The following is an 18876-nucleotide window of genomic DNA, read 5'->3' as shown; positions in this document are numbered from 1 at the left end:
TATCTTTCTTTTCCTAATACACACTTCTATTTTTGTATTTCATTTGGGGACATCATGAAACAAGCTGTATTGGCAATATTCCTGCAGTAGAATGAGCACTGAAATACGTTTCAGCTATATAACCATTTTGACTGACAAATGAGCTCATTATTTTGTGGTCCACATTTTCCCACTTTCCTGTTGGAAACTTAACATTTTCTCTCCTTAGATCTTGATGAGTGCTCTCAGTCTCCTAAACCATGCAATTTTATCTGCAAGAACTCAGAAGGGAGCTATCAGTGCTCATGTCCTCGGGGCTACATCCTTCAAGAAGATGGAAAGACATGTAGAGGTAAAGAAAGTTACACACAGCAACTTTTAATTTTATTGCACCTTGACTTAAAAGGAAATAGTTTTGAAGTGTGGTACTTTTATCAAGTTAAGACTTTTTTCTGGTGGCTTTTCTTAAGACAAAAACATCTCTTACTTTCAGATCTTGATGAATGTCAAACCAAACAACACAATTGTCAATTTCTCTGTGTCAACACCCTTGGAGGCTTCACATGCAAATGTCCACCTGGTTTTACGCAACATCACACAGCTTGTATTGGTAAGAAAAGCGTTCATTTTCTTGCATTAGTTTTTCTATAAGAACAACATTCTCAATTCTCATTCATTTCTTTTGCTTTGTATAAACAGTAATAATACAAAGCAATAACGTCAGGAGTCCGGAAAACAGATTTTGAAAAGCAACAATTATAGCTAAAGAAAAATAAGTCTATCCCCCATTGGTATTTTTCTGCTTAGTAAACAGTTGTACATATTTAATACATGTTATTATATTCGAAGTATAACCACATGGAGACAAAGGAGTAAAGTATTAAAATCTGATTTAAAATGTCGTTAAACAAAAACAGGCTGCATTTTCTTTTTTAATAGATACAGATGTCTTTAGATCTTAAGCATATGTATGAATCTTGCCAACTGAAACTATTTTAGTTCAGCTAATACGGAAGTGCAGCATTTTTTCACTGTCAGCAATTACATACCTTTGTGTTTCGCACTCATAACTGAATTACAACTTGCACTTCTGATTTATTAATTACCCATAGCTCTGCATGACTTGTCAGGTCATCTGACATTTAAATATGAAAAGCTACATTTTCAAAATAAACTGTTGCCCTTCTGTGGATTTCAGCCTCCTAAGAAATATTACATGAACGTGTTTAAAATCATGCCACAAGGTATACCAACCTTCTTCTCTTTCCTCTGCATTTTTAAGATAACAATGAATGTGGTTCTCAGCCATCCCTTTGTGGATCAAAAGGAATTTGCCAAAACACCCCTGGTAGTTTTACCTGTGAATGTCAAAGGGGATTTTCTCTGGATTCTACTGGATTAAACTGCGAAGGTAACTAGCGAAGGTCAATTTTTTCAATGGTGCAAATCCTTACTTCTGTGTCTAGTGAATCCTGTGATGTCAAAGACACATAAAACAGAGCACCAGCCATAGTAAAAGTAAATACCAAAAAGAAATAGGAGTGTATTTGAGTAATTTTAAGCATAATTGTATGTAACAACATACTGCCTGAGTAATTTTAATACAAATTAGAATAAAAGGCGACTTTTTAGCTGAACTCTTGAACTACTGTTTCCAGGCTGCCATTTCAACTTCACATAGGTTTAGGCATCTAAAAGTCTAGTTTTCTCTTCTTTTTAATTTTCATTTTCATACAACGTAAACAGATTCTCTTTACAATTTTTGTTTCAGCTAATTGTAATAATCCACCTGAGGGTATCCAAGATTAGATTTTAAATTCCATACTTTAAGTCATCTACTGGAGAGATGCACATTCAGAAGGGTAATTCACTACAGTTAAAATACAAATTATATCGTTGAGCTTCATCTCTCTCTGTTGGACCAAAAGGGAGCCCCTGTCAGGAAATCTCATCTTTGAGAGCTCCAGATTCTTCACTGGGCCTCAGATATTGAGCAAAGAAGAAATAAAAGGCAGTACTAGGCCATCTGGCTGCTGAGAATTAGAAATGCAGAGGTATATATGCATAGATTTATGACATCTCAAAATGCCAGCTACCTTGATACAGCATTTAAAACAGAAATTGACATTTAGAGCCTATTTCTAGAGTAACAGTGCATAATATATGCAGCCAGAAGTTCTAGAAAGCATTATCTTCTGTCAGATTACTTTGTTCTCATAAAGTAGATACATCTTGTTGTGTACTTCACTCAGCACCTACGAAACAAAACACTAAATTATACGTATCAAAGCATTCACAAGATGCATACATAAATAGCACATCAGAACTGCTCTATAAGTTATTACTGATGAAATGACAGCTTTCAGTTCCTGGCATGATGGTTTTCTGCACCTCAGGCTTTGTGACATCACAATTCCCTTAAATTTGTTTCAAACTCTGGACAACTAGAGTGTAACTTAGAATCTGTGATATCATACATGATTTTTTTATTTTCTACTAGAACTGCTACTGTACCTGACACATCAGGCTGCGTATAATCTACTTACTTCTTATAGCAGACACTATTTCAGATGACTGAGTTTTTACATTTTTTTTTTTCTTTGTGGCTTTCTTCTGTATTTACACATACCTCAGAGACTCTTTACATGGCTTTTTCTTTTTAATTGCAAAGGTAAGCACTTACATCCAAATTTGCTGTCTATTCCTCATATTCAAACACTTTGATATGTTCCAGAAAACTGAAAGCTTAGTCTTACATAGTTGGTTTGAAAACTGAAATAAAAACACATTCAGATTCTAAACATTACATCAAAGCAATATCATGTGGGCTTACTATGAATAATGTTTCTTCTCCAAATCTGAGTAATACAAAGGCTCAAATGCTCCAGTAGGATTATTGATGATAGAAAGAACACTACATTAACTGACTTTCAAACTTTCCAAAAGAACAACCTGAACGGTGCTTCCATAGTACAGCAGTACTCCTCTGTCTTAAATACTGGTGTTTCAATGATCATTCAATTTCAGTGATAATTTCAAATGATCAAAGTGGGTAATGCATTTGGCAACGTGTATAATCATGTGTTCTTTCATGTTCTACTTCTCTACCAATTGCAAAGATGTAGATGAATGTGATGGAAACCATAGGTGCCAGCATGGCTGTCAAAACATCCTGGGTGGATACAGATGTGGGTGCCCACAAGGATATATTCAGCATTACCAGTGGAATCAATGTGTTGGTAAGGAAGCAAACAGCACAGGATATATTTAAACAGCAAAGGTGTCATAATGTTTATATTGACAACTGCCAGGCGAGGACAAGAATGGGCAGTACAAAGAGTATGCAGACACAAATCTTTTCTTTCTCTCTCCCCCTCCTTCTATACACTTATTACTCCCAGCATAAATCAATACATAAGGTAAGAAAACACACTCATCCTGTTGAAACTCTGTGTGACAAGGAGTTTTCCTAGTAAGGCCTAAATTCTGACTCCCTTCTCCTCGGAAAAATCTGCATCTTAGAAAGGTGGGAAGATGTTCATTGAATCCCTGAAAGCATCAATGTAAATACCTCTGCTGGGGAAAAACAAACAAACAAACAAACAAATACCACCTTTCATCAGTAAGAATCACTCACCATCATTAGCAATTTGAGAATACTACAGAATAGCATCTATAGTCAATGGGGAGAAAAAATATCAACATAACTATTAAGGGTTTCCTACTTCCAAAATACAGTCTTAAGACGTACATTACTTCTTTGGGCAGGGATCAGGGACAAATTAATCACCTCAGCAGTTTTATGGTAGGTTTAGCTCATTCAATCCATCATTTCTTTTCTGTGTTTCATGAACTAAGCTAACTGCCACACCAAATGAAATGTGGGTTTGTTTTTTTTTAAATAAGAACCAAGACACACCTGAACACCACCATCCTGTACTGTTCACAAGGCACCATAACAACTTATTTACCTTTTCAGGTTTGCTTTCATGGTTCTCTGTCAATGGTGTCGTAATTAGAGGACATCTGTGAGCACTGCCATACATTTCTTATAGGCTAATCTTGCTGTCCTGATCCTAGACATATAAATTAGATTAGTATACCCATTTTACATTAAGTAGTACACCAGGCAGTTTTTCTGAAGTCCCAACCACCATCATCACCCCTTACTTAGTACTGCTCTACAGCAAAGGCAGCAAAGGACTGGGGTGGGATTGATAGGATCACACAACAAACAACTCTCACAAAACTCCAAACCAGCTACAGTCTCTGAATATTGGAGATAGTCCTCAAAAGAATGTGTCTCCTAATAACTGCAGACAAGAATGGTAAAGCATGTGCTAATGGTATGGGAGAGGAAAACACCTACAGGGAAACAGTACCTTGGTAAGATAAATAAAAAAAGCAATACATGGCAACTATCAAAAGTGTGATTTTCTATACAACAAGCTACTTTCCTTACTCATTTTTCACAATATAGCCTGGAACCAAATCAGTCACACTGACTGGAAGAGTCATCTTCTCTGTATCTTAATTCAGCATGCACAGGTGAAGACAATCGTGCCTTTTCTCTTTAATTTTGGTTGGCTATTTAGATTGTCTTTCCTCTCACAGAACCTGCAGGTTTCCACTACCAAGTATGGGATAACTTCGCCCCACCACTAGGTGCCCAGGAACACTATCATGGTTGGAGTATGACTGGAGTTCCAGCTCATTTCTCCTCTGTGGACCTTACATGGTAGGAGTGTACCTGGCCAGGGGAGAGAGGACCATGAAGCAAAACAGAAGAAAGACATACCTTGAAGGAAGGGGGAGTGTTGAGTCAATATAAGGTTAACAGTAACAGTATCCTAAAATACCTTTAGAGCCCAGCTATATGTGTTCGGGACTTTTGCAAATGTACTTTTTCCTCAGAGACCAAATCTCTATGGGCCAAGGATGTAGCAGAGCCCTGGGACTTGCAGATACTCTGATTTGTTAGCTACATCATGCTTGCCTGATGTCTTTCAGATTAGAAGATACCAATATACTTTTGTTTGCTTACTAGATGAAAATGAATGCTCCAATCCTAACACATGTGGCTCTGCTTCTTGCTACAACACACTTGGAAGTTACAAGTGTGCCTGCCCATCTGGATTTTCTTATGACCAATTCTCCAGTGCATGCCATGATGTGAATGAGTGTTCTTCTACCAAGAACCCCTGCAATTATGGTTGTTCCAACACTGAAGGTGGTTATCTTTGTGGCTGTCCACCTGGCTATTACAGAGTTGGACAAGGGTGAGTATCTCCACACAGTCATTCATCAAAGACACATTCAGAAGGCTCTAAGAAGGCTGAACCGTAGTAAGACTGAAGACCAGAGGTGCAAATGAAGGACAGTCTACTAAGTCGTCCTTTCTACTACCTTTGCACACAATATCCATAAGCTAGGGAAAAAAAAAAAGCATGCAGCATGATACTCATTTTAAATCTAATATATAAGCAACATTAAACCATTAGTTCTGTTTTCTCCCCCAATATCTGCACAAGAACTACTTCACAAACCCACTCAATGGGCACTGCTACTGCATAAGGATAGGTATCCTCTGTACTGAGTTAATTAAGGGTTTTAAGCCAATCAACACAGAACATAAAACACTAATAACATTGTTCTGGTACATGACAATGGCTAAATTCTTTAGTTCCAAAGTTCAGGGCAGGCTAGTTTTGTTCTGTTTCTTTGTAAAACTTATAAATGAAAATTAGAAAAGCCTACAGGCCTTCAGCCAATGCTTGTATTTCATTCAGTATGCTACACTAGTGTGAAGAAAATTAATGCACAGACCTCCTGCTGAGGGGAGGGAAAGGAGGGGGATACAGACACTGTGGTACAGATTACATACACTCATTTTCCATTTAATAGGGCAGTTCGTGAAACTGCAAGAAGTAACTAAAGCAGATGTTTTTCTTCAACAGCCACTGTGTCTCAGGGATGGGATTTAACAAAGGCCAGTACCTGCCACTGGATGGAGATGCTGATGAAGAGAATGCTTTGTCCCCTGAAGCATGTTATGAGTGCAAAATCAATGGCTATTCCAAAAAAGACAACAGGAAGAAGAGAAGCGCTAATGACACTGTATGTACCAGGATAAATAAGCACTATAGTGTACTTTGAGGTATTTTCAGAGGCACAATACTCAACAGTATCAGTAAATGGAGGGAATTTTTTAACAGGCTACATTCAATGGTGAAAATCTTTTTTGCCTTGCCTCGGTGCTTTTTACACCTGCCTATTGGCAGGAATGATGTGACAATCAGAAAGATTTGAACAACTATGAATGGCTGAAGTTTTTAAAGCTTGTAAAGAATCCTTTGTAATGCAAGATGTGGTCTAGTTCCTGAAAATGAAATAATAATAAGGGAAATAATTTTGCTATAATTACAGAGAGCTAGGAAATTGGTCATGTCTGCAATCTGTTCTGCTGTCAGGAGGCAACTAGACAGCATTTTATGGTCTGGGACAGCTAAGTAGATCTTCTTGCAGATCATTTTAGTCCAAGTGTCTATTCCATGGTTGCTTATAACTGTGGGAGACTGGAGTCCATGACCTAGCTGATACACTTAAGTCCAATATTTGCAGAATTGGTGAGGGTATTAGAGAATTACACTTCAACTTAATTTTTTTCTTGCTGCATTTTGTGGGCTTATAAAAATAAGTTATGGGATACTCATGATAGGATAGCCCTACTATTTACACCTTTTAGATGCTTTTTTCAAAAAGTTAGAAGAGTATACCTGTATAACTGTTATCTGCATTATCTGCATGATAGGATTTTGTCTTCTAGCATTAGCTCTGGTCTTGAAATCTGCAGTAATGGGAAACTGACTCAATTTAGAAGTGGGAACACACACAGATTTTTCCTTCAGTAGTACAAGAGCTGTGTAATGCAAACAGGCAAAATGCAAACCCTCAACTAAAATGGTGAGGTGTGCTAGCTACACAAGTTACATTGAAAGAATGGGGCAACAAGTGTCCTTTCTAAAAGGGTAAGAACATAAAAAACCCCAGAAGCTCCAGCCTTAGTACACAGTGCTTTGCATAATGCCATCACAGCCAGTTCTTGTATTGGCAAAGTTTCTAAAGAAGACAGTAATCCTGTAATTTCTGCTCGAAGAATATAGTGTTGGCACTTAAAATCTATAAGTTTGATTTCCTCACACACATCCACACTTCCCACAAACATCTCTTTTCCCTCCCCACTGCCACTCCCATTGGACTTGTTTCAGTCTGAATTCTGTGGTCAATCTACCACAGAAATACATGGATGTTTTGAAAAGCTTTTTTTTCTGTTGCACAGTTAATTTCATATCTAGTTCATAATTGTTGAATCTTGTTATTACGTTTAATAGCATTAATCTTTTCAGTTTCTAGTACTAGAACTACCTGAGTAGTAAAAGTGAAAGGTTTCATACCCATAAAACTACGTGAAAAAAGAAACAATCTCATCACTAACGACACCTATGGAGTGCAATATTTAAAACACTACAGTACTTGCTCCTGTCCACAAATTTTCCATGTTTTCACCACATGCTTTTAATTACATTACGTCTTAGTACACATATGTACTCACACATGATTGGAATTCCCTCAGAGAGAGAAATCTTTTGCTATCTTTACAAGCATGAAAGGATCTTGACATGTAGGCTAGGTACCTCACTTAGGTTTTCTAAAGAAGGCTACAGCCTATATATTTTTGTAGAAGCACTTTCAAAAGCTGTTGCTTGTTAGGTGGTTTTCCTAGGAATGCACTCATTCTTGCCAACCACTCCCGAGTGCTTTCACAACTAACACCTCTGGACAGATTCACACCTGCAGCGTAACTATATTGAAGCTCAAATTAAAGAAAGAACACAACTGATTTGTCAGAAAAACAATGCTAGGACTTTTTTTCCACACTCCTTTCAGTGATGCAGATAGGATGTAATTGGACAACATGACATACTACCCCTTTCTGTAGAAGGCTAACAATACAGCAGTTCTCTCCTTACTCCAATTTCCTTTATAATCACTGTACTTCCTCACCAAATGCTGAGGCTGCTTGTTTTTAGAAGCCAGGTTTTGTTAAAACAGTTTCACCAGCAATTTCAGGGAATTCCTATACAGCATTGTGGTATGTATTTCTGTAATGTTAATCACTGAAGCTGATCCTAAGAACAAGACTGTGCCTCACATTACTGTCCTTATTGCAGTAGTAAACATAGGTCTCTTCTTCACATGGACATTTTGCAAGCATGAAGTTAAACAGATTGTGAAAAGAATCTGAAACCTGAGCCCCCTCTGTAGGCCTGATGCTGTAACTTAAATTATCCTGTTAAGCCTGTGCGAGAAGCCTTCAAGATTTACAGGGTGTGTTATATGGAATCAAGCGGTTCTCCCAGGTGGAAAGGATTTACAATTGCTTCTTTCACAGCTAGATTTTGACAAATGCAGAAACTGTTAATAATCACATATTCTTCTCCCAGTGCAAGCAAATACCTGTTTCTCTCCTGGTCTAAACAATCTTTCCTCCTTTACTTCAGATGGAGCAGATTAGCTTGGAAAGTCTAGACATGGATAGTCCTTTGAAGATGAGAGTCAACATTTCCAGGCTTGACAACAAGGAGCACATCCTAGAACTCATGCCAGCCATTGAGCCCCTTACCAACCACATCCGCTACATCATCTCACGTGGCAATGATGATGGTATCTTTCAAATCCATGAGAGGGATGGACTGAGTTATTTGCACACAGTTAAGAAAAAGTCAGTGCCTGGAACTCACACACTGGAAATCACTAGCATTACTCTATATAGGAAAAAGGAGCTGAAGAAACTGGAAGACAGCAATGAGGACAACTACCTCTTAGGAGAGCTCGGGGAAGCTCTCAGAATGAGGCTGTGGATAGACCTCTACTAGCCATCTTCCAGACTGAGTCCAGTTCTTCAGTCACTTCTGTTCACCGATCTACCCACCTGAGCATATCTGCTTTTCCAAGGCTTTAAAACAGTCACTGACTTTGGGGGGAGGAAGAGAGAGGGGAAGACCTCTTTCCTTCCATCCTGCTGAGACTGCAGAACCACCCTTGCAGGAGGGTAACTTAAACTTTTGGCCACCGCCAAAACTTTGATTACAATGGCGATCATGGTTACTGTATCTTTTATATAACCTCAATTTAAAGTATATTAAAAAGCTAAAGTTCAAGAAGTCATCATATGGCACTAAATGGCACAAAAATGTGAGCTGTTTTTTTCCTGTTAGCAGTCTGTAACACTTTGGGTATTTTGCTATAGTTCCTAATTAAAAAAAAAAATATAGAAATTTATTTATTTTTAATGCAGTAATATATGGAGAAATTAACAAATTATGTAAACAAAAAGGGAAACCTGCTTGGTTTTCCTTAGATTTATAAATTTGAGCTATAACATTTTAGAGGTACTTTCTTAATTAAAAAAAAATAGATTTGAAAGATGTTTCCTTTTGTATTTGGGCCAGTTATCCAAATAGTATATAAGTAATTTTAAAATGTATCAGAGCTGAAAGAGCACTGTAGTACATCTCTGGATATTCTAATGTGCTCCTGCAAAACTCTTGAGTATTCAAAAAATAGAAAAAAAAATGTCTTAAAGGACAAGAATTACAATATCAGTCTCTGCAGAGATCATATTTCACAGCAGCTCAATAGGACTGTATTCTGAATCAGCCACATCAAATAATGGAAGAAGAGGCACAACCACTGTAGCAAAATACCTTGACTGCTTTTAATACCATTAGAACTGCAGAACCAAACTGTACTGTACTTCCTTCCAATAACCTCAAGGAACCACACATGCAACTACACCTCATTCTCAGAAAGGGTGCTCTACAAACTTGCTTTACTGTAGGCAGCTGAAGAAAATGTCTCTCTGAAGGGAACACATGATGTTTCATACTGTTTGGTGCTGGCTTGAATTAATGGTGCATTTACTAAAAACTGAGAGCTGTATCAGGACTGCCATATGTGCAAACTAATTATGCAGCGCAGGCAAGGAAAATGTGTATTTGAAATCCATTTGTTAGAAGTTTCATTAATACTGTAGTTATACACCGTATGCCTCATTTTATCATAGCTTATTTTGTAAGAAAGATGTTTGTACAATGAGTTGATATTTAGTTTACTTTAGTAATTTTTTTAAAATGTTGTACCATTATGTGTTAAGTGTATGTCTCAATGGTGCTTTTTTTGACAGCTGGTGCCTGTAACTAGTCATGTAACAGAATCTCATATGTGAAAATAGCCAAAGCACATGCTGACTCCAGGATTGTTTCAGTTGCATATCAGTGCTGACCAAAGATTATATCAAGTTATACTCAGTGATTTTTCTTTTCTTTTCTTTTGTTGATTTTGGGGATTTTGAAAAGAAAAAGAAACTTTGTACATTTTTAATCAAATGTTTGTAAGAAAAAAAAGTTTTGTTTGAAGGTCTGTATCTGTAAGACAACACTTCTTGCAATAAAGCTTATTTTGGGGTATTTTTTTTCTTTGAAATGTCTGCGTTCTTTACACAAAATAAGCATCTAATTGTAAATCTGAAGGATTTCAGAACAGAAAAAGGAGTGGGTATGGTGCAAACTCTTCTTCACTCACATTTAAGGTTATACAGCATTTGCTGACTTAGTTTCTCAATCATAAAAGAGCTGAAACATGGGAATTAAACTGTCCTTACCAAGTTAAAACTCTGGCCTTGCAGAAGGTTTTGCTTATCTGTGTAATGAGGGCTGAAGGACCATCACAATTTAAGTTTGATAATTCAGCTCTAAAAAAAAATTCCCGATACATTTAAGAGTAGGAGTGTAAACCCTCCAAGCTACCTGAATAATAAAAATCTGGTAAGACCATCAATGAAGGTACTTTTCCTTGCTGGCAGTCCTTGAATGCCCTTAATGAAGTACACAGTCAAACCCAACAGTTTTTTTCTTAAAGTATGCAAGGTTTCCACAAAGACCTCATTACATAAACTACACTGTCGTCTTATTCCATTTAGAGTTAAACTGGTGATTGTTTTTAAGTAATAGACAATACTGACTGTATGTTTTTGTCACAGTGGTAATAGCCAGAGAAAGGGAAATTGGATGCATTGGGTTAAGCACTGAATTAAGATGCAAAGAGCTTGTTTTAGATGTACTCTTTAGTTTCTTAATATAAGACTTAGATAGTCTGCACCAGCAGAAATTAGCCCTACATATTCTATTGCTGTTCTTCTGGAGGAGTGGCACTTCACAAGTTAATTGCATTAAAAGCCAAGCTGCAGGTCTAAGGTTCTAATTACTAGATGCAGTAATGATGAGTTTCCTTAGTGTTTGAGAACTTTTTTTGGCATAAAATTGCCTTCCCCATGCTTTCAAAGATCTAGGCTGACATATTTCTCCTGCTACCCTGCTGTCCCTCTCCTTTTCTCTAAAATATTCATAAAGTAATAAAAGAAACAGAAGTTTTTAAAGGAATCATACACTTAAGTTTCACTCAAGAAAGAAAATAATCAGGAATTATGGCATTGTAATTGTTTTCATAATTACTGATTTATTTGATGGGAGTTACTTGCCTTGGATATTCCTTGAGACCTACATACGTATTCAGATTTATCTGACATTTAATAGTGCATCAATTTAAACAATATGAAATTGCCTGGAACCAGACTTATTTGACATTACCTTCAGATATGGTTGCACAAGTTTCATTATGATTCAGAGCTGCTTCTGGGTAAAATGACTGTCTACAGAAATAAAAAGACCTCTAGAGGTCTGATAAATAGATCCAGTACAGCACTGACTCAAGACTTAACAACTCTAACAGCTAGTTTCCAAGAAGTCTACTCTCTGTCCAAAATGGAAGCTTTCCAGGAAACACTTACTGCAAGAAAAGCCAACAGACTGAACCCAGTAGAGCATTATCCTTTGTTGCCAGCTCTCAAAAAAGGAGAGAAAATAGTAGCAACACTCTTACTAATGACTCCTCTGAGGCTACAAGTTCTGGAGGATTTTTTCTGTAGACAGGGATTATTTGCATGTGCTATGCACATGGAATAGATTTAAAGCCTTTTTTTCTAAACAAGAAATTATCATCAGATAACACCTGTGCTAACTAATAATACACTAAGTACAAGGTACAAAAAATACCTTATGTCTTTACAGGAAAGGCAGAATTATCCCTTACCATCTTAAAATATACCAGTTCTCCAAACTCTAATAGCCTCTGGCCTTTTAATTTCTAAACATTTAATGAGAAAGCTGGCTGCACATGCATAGAAAGACTAGCATTCTAGAAAGCTACAAAACCCCCAAATCTGTTGCTAACAGTAAAGTGAAAATTGTCTTGCTATTTAAGAGAGGTTGCAGTATAAATCTCTTGGCAACATGAAGCGAGATTGTAGTGAGTAAAGGTAACATCTAAGCTAGGCCTAGGCAGTGGGGACTTGAGCAGTACACTCTAGCTATTCTAGCAAGTCTATGATACTTCCTCATTATAACAATTTAAAAATACATGTGTATAAAATAATTGATAACCTAAAATTTCTTTTTGAGGATAGTCTTTTGGTTCTTCCCAGCTTTAGTGCAAGGACTCAGCCCTCGATCTAAACATTTGCTTTCCCAGCATGCCAGCATGAAGATTCAGCATCATTTACTGTACCCCACAATGTTACCAGGCCCATCAAAGAATGCGTGTCTCCTTTTCTATCCTCAAATGCTCCGGACTGTTTGACTTCTATGTATGTGTCAAAGTGTCTAGTAAGTGTGTACAGGCTTTTTAGGGCTCATCCTTCTTCCTCAAGCATGGCTCCAATGCAAGAGACAAGGGAGCATTGCTGTCAGCATTACTGAGTCTAACCCAGTAATTATTTCTGAGCACAATATGTCCTTTCTTCATAGCCAGGCCTCTTAACCTAGCCAGCAGTAATGCTACAGCAATTCAAACACCCTGTTATTGCATGTTACCTCTCAGACAGGATGGGCCTGTAACAGTTTTTCATAGGCCAGACTTTAGTCAGCATTCTAGAAAGGACTGTTTTTCTATGGGATTTTATTAGCCTGACTTGGAATCACCAGTTAAACTTTGGTGTAATGGATGTGGTCTGCAGACCACCAGCTGGAGAACCTGCCTTTGTGCAAAACCCACAAAAGAATTCAGGAGTGGCAATGCACTGCAAAACTAAATACAGCAAAAATCTCACTGCCCTAAGTGTGCCTCTGAATTCTTCCCATGTGTTATAAATGAAGCCTCAGCACCTAAACTAATCAGTGCTACAAACCAGACGTGTCTTAAATCCAAGGAAAGGGCTGGATTTATGAACTTCACTCTGAGGAGATGAAGATTCACAACTATACATTCACACTTCTTAAAGCAGGAGAGAAGGAAAACACAAGAGGGCAGAAGTACAACATTTTATATCTAAAACTAAATCCTAATGCCCAGTGTGACTGCTTATGTATTTGATACCAAATTGCTATAGCAGAGATAGGAAATATGTTCTTTGCTCCTATAGCCTTACAGAAGTGGTGAAAGAGGTGGTTTCTCACATGACCTGTGAAGCTTGTTCCAAGAATGCCAACCATAGGTCAGCATGGGTGGTCACAGCAATGTTTAATCTGTGTATTTATTTGGACATGATTTTAGTACAAGCGGGTCCTCCTCGCTGCTTGGGCTTGTCAAGAATGAGGGGTTTCTACCCACGGCCAAAACCAGATCTTGAGATACAAAGAAACGCCAGCAGAAACAGCTGGTGGTGTGCCTTCACTTTGATGCCTCGAAAAGTAGTTGTTACCCAAACGGATTTTGAGGTTTAAAATTCTGAACTCCAGCGCCAAAGCATGAGCTCAGCAGCACTTCATGCATCAAAGTGTGTCTACATTGTACTACAGTATATCCTAAACAGGAGCACCCACAGCTAGCTCAAATCTAACTAACCTTAGAAACCACTGCTACAAGTGACACCATGAAGAAATTCTGAAAAAGTGACAGAGTGGACATTATCCAAAATGAATGAGAAACACAGGACTCTTCCTCAAGAGTCTGAATTCCAGTCAGTCATATGAATAGTAATTGAATATGCTGTGGCACTAAAACTGGGAAGCATACATAGATCTATAGTAACTTAAGGAAACAATACCCACGTATTTAAAAATACAGCCATTCTCACTGTTTTACCAGCAGGCATATTAAAGCACAGGGAGAGCTAAGACTGTCAAAGTCCAGACAAGAAAACTGCTAGATTGCACCACTAGGTTCCTACTGTATCTGAACCACAAAAAAAAAAAAAAAAAAAAAAAAAAAAAAAAAAAAAAAAAAAAACCCGAGCACTGTAGCATTTTTTTTGGTGCACAGTACATTTTAAAATCCTACGTCTAAAGATGTTCTTACATAAAGTAAGTCTGAAATACTTTTATTAACTTTCCATTAACAGTAACATGTCATCTATCTTTTTACTGCTGGGAGTATTACATTACTGTAGTTTTAACCAATTCTGGTATTTCTATACTGCATATATACTTATATTGCAGATATCTGATATTTCTATACTTCATCCTATAGCATTTCTTCCCCAATGTAGACTCAAGAGAATCCTGTCAGTTGGCACTAAAACTTGCCCTGAGGCAAAGCTGCCAAAAAAAAAATAAAAAAAAAATCCAAAAACACCCCGAAGACCATACATATGCACATAGCTACACAGACACTCCCTCTTCACTGCAATGAACTGATTAATTACTATCTCTGCTACGCCAGAGATTTGGAAAGATTTTTTAATTTTAGGCCAGATCACCAAACTGACAGCTGAATACCAGATGTGTTCTCAAGGCCTGACTTGTGCTTTGATGCCAAAGAATATATATGCATTCAAGAAGACAGGACCCCAGCCCCAGTATATTGATGTAGCAAAAATAAGCATTATATATCTAAGTGATGCAAATACAAGGTCCTAAAACTGGATCTCTGAATTCTGTAAAATAATTGGCATATCTCTAGGTCTTACTGCTCTTCATGTGGAGATAGTTTATAGAAGTTCATTGTTCTTGTCTCTACCTTACACTTTCAGAGCTGTATTCATCACTAAGAAAGAAAACAACAAAGTGGGGGGGGGGGGGGGGGGGGGGTTGAATAACACCCAGGCCATAACCTTCAAGTGCACATTCAAGTTTTTTGAAAAACATTAGTTTTAAGATAAAAATCAACACACAAATCAACCATATCACCAAAAGGCACAAGTTTCATTGCTGGTTTGCCTGTTCCAGAAATATCATCTAGCAGAACACTGCAAGTAGGCAAGAAATAACTGATTAAAAAGTTACCAATGCAATAGAAAGCCTGTAAACTAGTTCACACCAAAGCTTAAAAGGTAATTGCACTGTTCTCCCCCATTCATATAACATTTCTGAAAGCCAGAAATTCTTAAAAATCAGAAATAAAAGCCATCATGAGCATCTGAGATAGGAAACAATGAAGATATTTCAGCAGTACGGCTCAATGACAGACATGGATCAGATATGGACTGAGTCATCCATGAACATTTAACATCAATGAGGAAAAGTTGCTTAGTACAAATATAACACATCTGGTATGCTATAATGAGATAGGAAGTTTACATCACCATTTTGTGCACGTATTTTTACCTGGGTGTATGCACAATTAACCTGTGATGAAGTGATCAGACTTGGGCATTTTGAGATGAACTGTGGCAAAACCCAACAATTCCTATCTTTTCCAAACTGGCTTTTAGTATAATATAACCTTCATATTATATACTTAAGCTCTCAAAACTAAGATTAAATTGCCAGCACCAACGTCCCTCTCAATCTTACTGACTCAGCACTACCTAATACACAGCCCTAGCTTGCGCCTGCATCCTCAACATCCAAGATGCACTTGTTTCCCATTTTATAGGCAACCACAATCTTCAGCTTCAGTACAGGTGCAAACTCTGCAGTCCCACACCATCTGGCAGTCACAGACTTCCTTTCTTTTTCCATCTATATAAATGACTCATAAATTATGCAAACACTAACTTAACAATTTCTGTGTCACATTTTTGAAAGCCATTATACTGTAAAATGGCTGCTATTATTTGGCACAGTGTTGCTGCATGCCTTCTTTTCATGGCATTGATTCAAACACACAGCTGAAGAACCTACTATATTCATTCATGAGTTTGCTGCAGTCTTTCTTTTCCCTCAGTAAGTCTTCTTGAATCCCTTTCTAAGTTTCGGATAAGGCCTCCAATAAGCTAGGTCACAGCACATATTAAGATTACTTCTTTCAAGAAAGACTTTTCTAAATTAAAATTTGTTCACCTGTGTGATGGGTTGACCCTGGCTGAACACCAGGTGCCCACCAAAGCCGTTCTATCACTCCCCCATCCTCAGCTGGATAGGGGAGAGAAAATATAACAAAAGGCTCGCGGGTCGAGATAAGGACAGGAGAGATCATTCACTATTACCGTCACGGGCAAAACAGACTCAATTTGCAAAACATACTCAATTTATTACAAATCAACCAGAGCAAGGTAATGAGAAGTAAAATGAAATCTCAGAACACCTTCCCACCACCCCTCCGTTCTTCCCGGGCACAACTACCCTCCCGGATTTCACCACCAAGCCCCCCCAGCGGCACAGGGGGACAGGGATGGGGTTTATGGTCATCACACGTTATTTTCTGCCGCTTCACCTCCTCAGGACGAGGGCTGATCACACTCTTCCCCTGCTCCAGCGTGGGGTCCCACCCACGGGAGACAGTCCTCCACGAACTCCTCCAACGTGGGCCATTCCCACGGGCTGCAGTTCTTCACGAACTGCTCCAGCATGGGTCCATTCCACGGTGTGCAGTCCTTCAGGAGCACACTGCTCCAGCGCGGGTCCCCCACGGGGTCACAAGTCCTGCCAGAAAGCCTGCTCCGTGGGCTCCTCTCTCCACAGATCCGCAGGTCCTGCCAGGAGCCTGCTCCAGCGCGGGGTTCCCACGGGGTCACAGCCTCCTTCGGGAACCCACCTGCTCCGGCGTGGGGTCCTCCACGGGCTACAGGTGGAGATCTGCTCCACCGTGGACCTCCCTGGACTGCAGGGGGACAGCCTGCCTCACCAGGGTCTTCACCACGGGCTGCAGGGGAATCTTCGCTCCGGCGCCTGGAGCATCTCCTCCCCCTCCTTCTTCACTGACCTTGGTGTCCGCAGGCTTGTTTCTCTTACATGTTCTCACTCCTCACTCCGGCGCCAGTTTCTCTCCGTCCCAACTTTTTCCTTCTTAAAAATGTTATCACAGAGGCGTTACCACTATCACTGATTGGCTCGGCCTTGGCCGGCGGCGGGTCCGTCTCAGAGCCGGCTAATATGGGCTCGCTCTCTCTCGAACACAGGGGAAGCTTCCAGCAGTTTCTTACAGAAGCCACCCCTGTAACCCCCCCCCGCTACCAAAACCTTGCCAAACAAAACCAATACAACCTGGATAGTCAAACTATGATAGCAAATCAACTAAGAAATCTGCAGAAAAATTCCAGCTCTACTAATAGCATCATGCTGACATTTTTATGAAAAAAAAAAAAAAAAAAAAGCATGTTCACATATCTTCAGTTAAATTTTCAGTTTCTTTCAGTTAAACTTTTCTAATTTTTCAGTAAGCCTACAAGAGCCAGAAAGTTTCCATTTCTTCAGAAAACATGCAGGCACACAAGTGAGGCAAAGTCTCAGCTTCCATCGAACTTGCAGTATGACAAGCACCACACGTCCCGTTTCAGTGTTGGGCTTTGTATCTTCAACTCAAAGGAAGAATTCTCAACAGATCAAAAGGTGAACCTAAGATGTAGCCAATAACTTTAAACAGGATTTGAACACCTTCCACTGTAATCACATTTTTGTCCATTTTGCAACATTCTCTGAACAAAACAATCTACCCTATGGCCCACTGTAGGGTTTAGGGATTAATCCGTGCGGGGCCCGGACGACGGAACACCAATGTGATGATTAAAGTCGCCAGTTTATTGAGCTTAGCTAATCATTTTTATACAATTGTCTAAGTTGTTGAGAGACTTTGGCTACTACATGCAAGCACTTGGTGTCCACACGCACAAGCATAAGCGGTGATTGGTTACATCGATACTGTCCACGCGCACAAACATAAGACATAATTGGTTGTGTTAATTAGAGCATACAAGACTTGTCTTAGTCCAATTGGTCAAGATAAGCCCCTGAATTGAGGTTGTTTGTGCCAAGTTCCCTTTATCGTGGAATGTGCACCTGTGTCTTTCTAATTGGGATCTTTCTTCTTCTATCTTCTTGTTTATTCTGTTCAAGGCCTTCTAAAGGCGCCTGGAACAGACTTGTGACCATGAGCTATTTTCAGGCCCAATAACTAAGTTCCATATAACTGAACCCTACAGCCCACAATTCCTATCATCTATTCTAAAAACCTTTTATGAAGTTCCCAACAAGGAGTGTAAGAAAGGAAAGGTAAAGTTATAAATAAAACAAAACAAAACACCTCCCCTCAGAACTTGCATTTTAGCAGGTGGTCACATCTCCCACCATACTAGGTGTTTCAGCTAATTGTTTCTACTATAACCTTAGGTACATTAGTATCATCAACCTTGTGTGCTGAATTGCCCAACATTTATTTTTTCTGTACAAACCTCTCTTTCTGGCATCTGCTTTGAATTGGTTCCCTGTGTAATTTCCATGCACGTCCCTGTCCCTTACTGTTTTCTTTACAATGAAAATAATACTTAGGGTTCATATCATTGTCACAACCTGGGCTGGACAGACCAGGGAGTCGTGTTGAGTTCGGAATTCCCTCGGGCTAAATTAAGGTGAAACGACACCAAACGATCAGTTAAACATTTCATTCGTGGCAGAAGCAGCCTGA

At 38.8% G+C, this 18876-nt stretch overlaps 1 protein-coding gene across 2 annotated transcripts in view; it reads left to right on the top strand.

Annotated features, from left to right (window-relative positions):
* Positions 1-9162, top strand: part of FBN2 (fibrillin 2) — a 170587-nt gene extending 161425 nt beyond the window's left edge. Inside the window, exons 59-65 of one of the 2 annotated variants that reach the window (XM_049796454.1) lie at positions 209-331; positions 473-589; positions 1262-1390; positions 3099-3218; positions 5027-5258; positions 5937-6096; positions 8541-9162. In XM_049796454.1, coding sequence (XP_049652411.1) covers positions 209-331; positions 473-589; positions 1262-1390; positions 3099-3218; positions 5027-5258; positions 5937-6096; positions 8541-8915 — 1256 coding nt within the window. In that variant the 3' untranslated portion in view covers positions 8916-9162. Of the gene's footprint in view, positions 1-208; positions 332-472; positions 590-1261; positions 1391-3098; positions 3219-5026; positions 5259-5936; positions 6127-8540 lie in introns of both variants that reach the window. The other variant, XM_049796453.1, reaches the window with a different exon arrangement.
* The last annotated feature ends 9714 nt before the right edge of the window (positions 9163-18876 follow it).

Source organism: Accipiter gentilis, chromosome Z, assembly GCF_929443795.1.
Source record: "Accipiter gentilis chromosome Z, bAccGen1.1, whole genome shotgun sequence".
NCBI lineage: Eukaryota > Metazoa > Chordata > Aves > Accipitriformes > Accipitridae > Astur > Astur gentilis.
Note: the sequence above shows the minus strand (reverse complement) of the source record. Positions and strands in the feature narration are given on the sequence as shown.